This window comes from Gekko japonicus, unplaced genomic scaffold (assembly GCF_001447785.1).
Source record: "Gekko japonicus isolate JY-2015 unplaced genomic scaffold, Gekko_japonicus_V1.1 scaffold1722, whole genome shotgun sequence".
Classification (NCBI taxonomy): Eukaryota; Metazoa; Chordata; class Lepidosauria; order Squamata; family Gekkonidae; genus Gekko; species Gekko japonicus.
In genome coordinates this window covers 262,570-271,153 of record NW_015160264.1, presented here as the reverse complement: position 1 = coordinate 271,153, position 8,584 = coordinate 262,570, and the positions used below count along the sequence as shown (strand labels likewise).

The 8,584-nt window shown below is 46.6% G+C and overlaps 1 protein-coding gene across 1 annotated transcript; it reads right to left on the bottom strand.

Moving 5' to 3' along the window:
* Positions 1-296: 296 nt before the first annotated feature.
* Positions 297-5,000, bottom strand: LOC107113667 (16 kDa beta-galactoside-binding lectin-like). The gene is made up of 4 exons (XM_015415020.1): positions 4,968-5,000; positions 3,973-4,046; positions 2,472-2,643; positions 297-506 (listed from the first exon to the last, which is right to left on the bottom strand). The coding sequence occupies exons 1-4, from the start codon at positions 4,992-4,994 to the stop codon at positions 360-362; spliced, it is 420 nt and encodes a 139-aa protein (XP_015270506.1). The 5' UTR covers positions 4,995-5,000; the 3' UTR covers positions 297-359.
* Positions 5,001-8,584: the final 3,584 nt, after the last annotated feature.

The following is an 8,584-nucleotide window of genomic DNA, read 5'->3' as shown; positions in this document are numbered from 1 at the left end:
GAAGGGGACGGCAAAGGATGAGATGGTTAGACAGTGTTATCGATGCAACGAACATGAAATTGAGCAAACTCCGGAGGACGGCGGAAGACAGGAGGGCCTGGCGTGATGTGGTCCATGGGGTCGCAAAGAGTCGGACTCGACTGTGCGACTGATCAACAACAACAAAAAGATCAGAACTCCCTGCTAAGGAATAGCTTGATAAATAAAGCTAGCATCAAAACGGAGATTTGAATGAGAACAGCAAGACCAAGGAGCCTAGAAACAAGACAAGTTCAGACTGATGTCAAGAAGCAGGTGTGAATTTATTTGCAGACTCAATTCTCCTATCAGGACAGAGTGAGAGGCTAGCACAAAGGAAGTCAGTCAATCTTGATAGACTGGACCTTGAAGTCACCATCCACTGAGAGGAATTCTATGCGCTCCAGCCCAAGGCGGTTGGGGAACTTGATCTCATGCTCTTCAGACATTTTCACTGTCATATTTTTGGCATCAAAGGAGATCCAGATCTGAGAGAGAAAGATCAAGGACGGAGTCAACCCACAGCAGTTATCAGGAGAGGTGGTAGCACTATTCCACCATCCTAGAGATGGAAGGTGTGGGCCCAACTCAGGGTACCATTTTAAGATGATATGGCTGGGTCTCCCATGGCCACTGGCAGGGGATGGATAGTTGACAGATCCTGATTGGGAAACTCCTAGGGATTTTGGGGTGGGGCCTGGGGAGGACAAGGACCTCTGTTGGGGACAATGCCAGAGTCCACCCTCCAAAGTATCCATTTTCTTCAGGGGAACTGATCTCTGTAGTCTGGAGATGAGCTGTCATCCCCAGATCCCACCTGGAGGCTGGCGATCACACCACATGGACTTCTACCTCAGGAGCATCTTTTTGTCTGGTCAGTTAATTCTAGCGGCCATTTCCCCTCAACAGGAAGTATGGCAATGTATACTTCCAGGATTCTGTGGAGGAGTCACAACAGGTCATGTCTTTATACTCCACAGATAGCAACAAATGAGATAGAAAGAGATTTAAGACCAGCCAAGAGCTGAAGGAGCAACAGGACCAATCATACAAACAGACCATAAGAAGAGCCCTGCTTGGTCAGGGCAATGGTTCATCTAGTACAGCATCCTGTCTCACAGAGTGGCCAATCAGTTCCTCTGGAAGTCTAACCTTAGCTGCCTCCGTGGCCCTGACTGACTAGAAAGGCAGCATACAAATATTGTCAGGGCTTTTTTTGTAGAAAAAGCCCAGCAGGAACTCATTAGCATAATAGGCCACACCCAACAGCTGAAACGCGTTATTAGCATATTAGGCCATACCCTGACACCACAGCTAATTAGCATATTAGGCCGCAGCCCCGTGTTGCCAGAAATGTGGTCATCCAGCCACACACCCCTTTTGCTTCTTATTCTGTTTACCTTGTTTGTTGTCAAAACCCAGGGCTTTTTTTTGTAGCAGGGACTCCTTTGCAAGTTAGGCCACACATGCCTACTGTAGCCAATCCTAATGAGTTTCTGCTGTTGGGCGTGGCCTATTATGCTAATGAGGTCCTGCTGGGTGTGGCCAACTCAGGAGCCAGCCGGAACTCTGTTCCTGTGCGTTCCTGCCCAAAAATAGCCCTGAATATTGTAATAAATATAGTAACCTGACATTTTATTTAGATACTTCTATCCTGCTTTTCTCCCCAGTGGTGACCCAAAGAGGCTTACAACACTGGTCTCCTTTCTTCCATTTTAACCTCACAGCAACAACCCTGGGTGGCACCTTAGCAGGAGAGGGTGTGACTGGCCCCTTAAGTCACCCAGAGGGTTGCCAGCTCTGGGCTGGGAAATACCTGATTTGGGAAGTGGAACCTGAAGAGGGCAGGGTTTGGGGAGAGGAAGAAGAAGAAGAAGAGATTGGATTTATATCCCACCCTTCACTCAGAGTCTCAGAGCAGCCTATAAACTCCTTTCCCTTCCCCTCCCCACAACAGACACGCTGTGAGGTAGGTGGGGCTCAGAGAGCTCTGACAGAAACTGCTCTTTTTCAAGGACAGCTGAGCCAGAACTATGGCTTGCCCAGGGTCATCCAGCCAGCTGCAAGTGGAGGAGTGAGGAATCAAACCTGGTCCTCCCAGATTAGAGTCCTCGCACTTAACCACTTCAATAGGGTATAATACCATAGAGTCCACCTTCTAGAGTGGCCATTTTCTCCAGGTGAGCTTATGTCTGGAGATCTCCAGCTACCACCTGGATGTTGGCAACCCTTGGCACCCAACAAACTTCCATGGCAGAGTGGACATTCAAGCCTGTGTTTCTCTAGGGTTGCCAGTTTCCAGGTGGGGCCTGGAGATCTCCTGGAATTAGAGCTGATCTCCAGGTGACAGAGATCAGTTCGCCTGGAGAACCAACTCTGTGATTCCATGATTCTATGACACCTCCCCCAGCTTTGGAGCCACCACTGCTCTCTCCTTTCCCTCTACCACTCACCATGGCCTCTTCTCCCTGCTGGAAGGGGAACCGATCATCCCGCTGCGCCTCGCCCCACTCTCTATCTTGCCTAGAGTTACACACGATGGTTCTGAAGTCCCCTTGGTTGTCGAAGCGAGGATTGAAGTGAAGCAGTAAGTTCGAGCCATCTGAGCCCAAGTTGAGGGCAAAGCTAATAGGAAAGGACACGTTACAGAACACAACTGGTGCTCCAGTTTAACAGCAGCTGCTAGATCTTAAGTCCAACCGCTCAAGGAAATACTCCAATAGTTTTATGTTTATTTCAAGTTTCACTGTTTATTTCCCACCTTGTCTACCTGGACTGAATTCAGCTAAAACAAAGGAACTAATTGCAAGGACAAAATCATAGTCCGTGACAAGATAAAAACAGCACAAAGGTTAAGATCTGCCCAAACAGTTTACTCTCCACCAAATGCCCTCTGAAATAAAAACTACCTTATACACCTTCCTGAACGGAGCAAAGGAGCCCTCCGCACCCACTCCAGAAGACTGGACCCAACACAGAAAAAGCCCATAAACTAACTGTTCCATATGGTCAATCCTAAGAGATATGGTTGCCAATGCAGACATGGGAAATTCCTGGAGATCGGGGAGATATTCCTGGGGAGGGTGGCGTTTGGGGAGCAAAGGCAACCTAGCAGGTTGTCATAGCATTCTAGGACATCTGTTTCTCCTGTACTCTGTCTTTCTGTGTTATACCTCTGTGATCTTTCTGTGTTATGCCTCTGAGGATGCCAGTCAGAGCTGCTTGTGAAACGTCAGGTACTACAATGCCAAGACCACGGCCATATAGCCCGGAAAATCTACAACAACTAATCTAAGCTTTCCTCCTCCCCGTTGGAGCAGGGGAGTTTCAGAAGCTTGCAGGAGCTTTGGGTCCATTTGGAAGAAGCTGCTGCCCCCATCATAAGACACTTGGCTTGGAGCTTCACAACCATTTCTGACTTCTTGCCTGCAACAGTAGCCTTGTGACTATACCCACCACCCTGTATCAAAATTTCAAAAAGGCCCAAAGGCTCAGCAGGATTGGGGATTGCTGCCTTGCAGCCTGTAGGTCAACTTGCAGTTCAAGCAAGGAGCTGGGGATAGTAAGTTGGCCACTTTACCCAGGGCAGAAGAATTATTATTCATACTTCTGACCAGTGGAGAAGATCATTGGTGATACCTTGTTTCAACATCAAAGGACATGTTTTGGTTCAAGCAGTTCTGAGCATTTAATACGAGGGATACAACCAGGATCTTCCCTAGGTTGCAATTTCCATATTTGCTGAAAAATTAGAATCATAGAGTTGGAAGGGACCTCCAGAGTCATCTAGTCCAACCCCCTGCACCATGCAGGAAATTCACAAATACCTCCCCCCCCACCCCCAGTGACCCCTGCTCCATGCCCAGAAGATGACAAAAAACCTCCTTGGGAAAAGGGACAAATATATATTCTTAACATCTACCCAGATCACAGTTTATGCCCACCAATACAAACCTCTTTGCCTCTGAGTGGACTTTCCCCGTCACTTTGATGCTTTTTCTAGAATGCAAGTTGACGACAATCAGTTGCTGAAGGGAAGGGAAAGCAGCATTAAGGAAAGGCAGATATTCTGTAGTGTGGGGGCAAATAGGTAAGACACCAATGCTCTTTCTGGAGAGGAATGAGAAAAGGTTTCGCACCTCCTGAAACACTAAACAAAACTCAACTAAAATAACAATACTAATACTAATATTTTCAGAGGATAGCCATGCTGGTCTGCAGTAAAACAGTTAGATTCAAGCCTAGTAAAGGTAAAGGTTCCCTTGCTCGAAAGCCAGTCGAATCCGACTCTAGGGTTGTGGTGCTCATCTCCGTTTCCAAGCCGAAGAGCCAGCGCTGTCCGAAGACGTTTTCCGTGGTCATGTGGCCGGCATGACTAAACACCAAGGGGCACGGAACGCTGTTCCCTTCCCACCGAAGTGGTACCTGTTTATCTACTTGCAATTTCTTGCTTTCGAACTGCTAGGTTGGCAGGAGCTGGAACTAGAGATGGGAGCTCACTCCGTCATGCGACACCCAGGTCTCGAACTGCTGAACTACTGACCTTCCACAGCCTGCAGTTCAGCGTCTTAACCACTTGAGCCACCGCAGCTCCTTTCAAGCCTAGTAGCACCTTAGAAATCAATAAGAGTTTTAGGGTATAAGCTTTCAAGAGTCAGTCCCCTTCATCAGACATGAGTAGGAAGAAGAAGAAATAATAATAATAGTTGTTGTTGTTGTTGTTGTTGTTGGAAGAGTATAACTCTGCTACCCACCTTGATTCAGAAGTACCCAGTTACCTCTCATATAGCTTTATGTATGATACAGCAGTTTTAGCTCTAACAACCCATCCCACCTAGCCGTTAACCAGAACAAAGCTCACAATGTATTTTTAGACATTCATAGATCAAGTACAGTCAACCTATCTGTAAAACACATTTACCCAGACCCTCAGTCTGCAGAAAACTTACGGATTCCATCACGAAGGCTTGACACATCAGCTCCACTCGGAATCTCTGGGCTGTCAGACTTTTAAATTATGGCCTGGAACAAGCCCTTCTCCTTTCCAACCAATCAGAGGCAAGTCTGTAAAAGGCCAAGCCATTTTGGTGGAAAGAATTGAGCGATGGAAACTGGGCCTCACTTGACAGGTGGCACACGTCCAATCACATTTGATTAAATACAGTATTCACTCAAATGCAAGACTAGTTTTTTTTTTAGGTACGGTTTCAAAAAGAAAAAGAGGAGGAGATCCTAAATTCACATATGAGTTAGAGTTATGTCCAATAATAATTGTTTTGTGTATGTAGCATTTTTTCAGCAGCCCTAATAGCCAAGCCTGGCCTGAGCTCATCGGAGCTTAGAAGCTAAGCAGGGTCACCCATGGTTAGTACTTGGATGGGAGACCACCAAGGAAGAAGGATGTTGCTGTGCAGAGGAAAGCAATGGCAAACCACCTCTGCTCATCTCTTGCCTTAAAAACTCCTTGAGGTGCAACTTTATGGGGCTACCATGAGTTGTTTGCAACTTGACGGCACACTTTCAGACATTTTAAAAGGGGGTTGTCTTACATTCAGAGTAGTCTTCCTTTTGAGTAAATTTGTTATCTCTCCCGTCCCGTTGATTCCTTTTACACATCTTTTTCAACAGGAAGAAAATCTTCACGAGAGTCCCTGTGTAATATGGATTGAGGAACACATATGTTTTCTAGCCAGAGGGATGGGGGTCATTGAACCATGTGGACAAGGATGAATTCATCATTATCAGGGTGGAATAACTGGAAACAGGTAGCCTAACTGAAGGGTAGCCGTCCAAAAAGGGGGCACCCCAAGGAAGGGCTCTGCTGCAGTTCTGTGGACATTCATTTGGAAGAAAGGTACCTAGTGAGGTTGGGTTTGCCTAATGTGAGTTTTTGTTTGCAGGCAATGGCATTTTCCAGTTAGCGCTGTTATCACAGGCAGATACAAAAAAAAATCCATTAATCATGGTTCCAAGGAACATGGGAGGAGGTCTTTTGGCACAACAACTGCCTGTCCCACAAATTCTGCTCCTATGAGGGAACACCATTTATTTATTTCAACAGAAAGAGACACCCATGCTTTGAGAGATACCTACTTCAGCACATGATGTACAGAGAGAAGCTCTTTGCCAGAACATAAATTCAGATAGTTTGGAACTGGCTCTTTCTATCTCAGCTTGTTTTATGGTTTGCTATGAACCCCCTCAGTGTCAAGTAGGCGGCCATCTACAGAGGAACAAGACAGAAGGCAAGAGCCTTCAAGGAAGAGGACAAGGGAGAACAAAATTTGCACAGACAGAAACGGCAAATTTACACGTAATTCATATCATATGAAGCTCCACTCTCTGATAAACTCTTTCACCCTTATGGACTTGAATGCTCGCAGGCTCCTTTTCCGTGCTTCCTAGCATGAACCATGACCTAAAAAAACCTGCTTAAAATCTCTTTTCCTTTTTTTTTTTAGTTGGAACATCTGGTCTGACAGAGCTCTGGGGATGGGCAAGCTGCTGTGTGCAACTGGGTTATTATTCCTAATAAAGGTATTACATGGATATAGAAGTAAGCCTCATGAAACCCAGTGGGACTTACTTATGAGTAAACATGCCTATTATCAGACTGGCCGTGTCCTCCGGTTTGGTGTTTGTAAGGCTAGCCCCAGGAGGAAGAGCTTAACAGACACTCGCCTGCCTCTGATGGGCTTTCCCAAGTGATTAATCGCACTAAGTGGTAAAACTGGCACTCTGCCTGCAGCAAAGTTAATATAATTATCTCATAGGAGGGGCATTAAGTTTATCCATGTGTGGGCACCTCTGGAGCCCTCAGGCCTTGGTATCTGCCCTCCTCCTAGACTGCTGATGCCAGCTCTGACAATGCCTCTGCCTCAGCTGAGCGGTGCCAGTTTCCGTCTCTCAGTTTTGGGCCCAATGTTGTGCTCCATATTCCAGATTAATTAGCTTTGGGAACTTCTACTTCTGATCTGATGCTTTAGCAAAAAAACACTTGTACAGGAAGCACACTGCTAAAAAAAGAAAAGAAAGGGAAACACATTAGGGTGGCAGACTCTAATCTGGAGAGCCAGGTTCGCTTCCCCATTCCTCCTCCCCATGAAGGTCGTGGTCACATAGTCATTTTGAGCGGGTTTCACTCCTGTTCCCTATCGGATTTAAAAGGGCTGATAAGACGGGCATCTCTGCCTCCTGTCTTGCAACCCACTTCTTCCCGCAATCAACCCCATTTGGTGGTGCTTTTTCCAGCACCCGAAAATCAAGTACTTAATGGATTCTTGTGGTGTGAACCCGCAATTCTGCCTGTCTGGACCACCAATTCTCTCTATCGAAGCCGATCTGAATGTCCTTATTGCACTTTTTTTTTTTAGAGTTCTGCCGTTGTGCGCATGACTGATCCAGTGCTGCATACATCCAACGCGTGAACGGTGGTTTGTCTATGTGCATATGTGCATACACAAGGAAAACAAACAAACAAAAATCTTGCTCCGCGCCACCGCTTGGGCAGCACAGCTATCTGGACAGTCCATGGAGCCTTGTTGCATGATGAAAGCAGTTTGGGGAGGGATGTATGATCATCCCAACCCACAAATAAATACCCCCGATCAAATATACAGTGGGAACCAATCTCAGTAAACTTGCCATGTGACCACAGCTGAAGCCTGCTGGGTGACCATGGGTCAGTCACAGCTCTCTCAGAACTCTCAGAACAAAGTGGGGAGAGGAAGGGAAGGCAATTGTAAGCCACTTCGAGACTCCTTAAGGTAGAGAAAAGGGGGGTATAAAACCCAACTGTTCTTTGAAGCACTTACTGTTGGCATTGGTTTACTCTCCATAAATAGACTAGAGTAGTGGTCTTCATCTCATGGATTGGGAACCTTCAGATGGGTCATAGAGCAACACCTGTTGGCGATCAAGCCCCTCTGCTAGGTTTGCCAACTGTACCTGGCACCCCACCAGGATAAATTAGCATTGACAGTGGGCTCTGTGTTGCTGCAGAAGGGTAAGGGAAGGTCCTGAGTAGTATCCATTCATTTGGTGGGGTTTTATGTCATTTGCATGCCTAATATGTATTGGAATTACCTGTAAATACTTTTGGACCCTAAGGGCGAATCTACACCACAGATTTAAACTGGTTTAACCACCCTTCCTTCTCTGAAGAGAGTCTTGGACTGATTTCCCACAAGCCACTGCTCCGCCCTTGCTCTTCCCTCCCCCCCCATTGTATGTGTCAATTTCCCACTATTTGCTGCATGGATGCATTTTACCCCGCAGCTTCGCCCGATTTCCCCCGTGTCTACTTGATCCTGTTTTCTGAAATCGGGTGAAGCTGCAGGTCAAAATGCAGCCGCGGAGCAAATAGTGGGAAACTGATGAATACAATCGGGGGAAAGGGAAGAGTGAGGGCGGAGCAGCGGCTTGTGGGAAATCAGTCCTGATATTTCTGTATAAAGAGATAGTGATTTCTAGCACAAAGTACCATTGCCAAAGATACAACCCTACAATTCTTTAGGGGACCCCATGAGAGTCAAACAGGCATGCTTTCATGTCGATACGGCTTCAG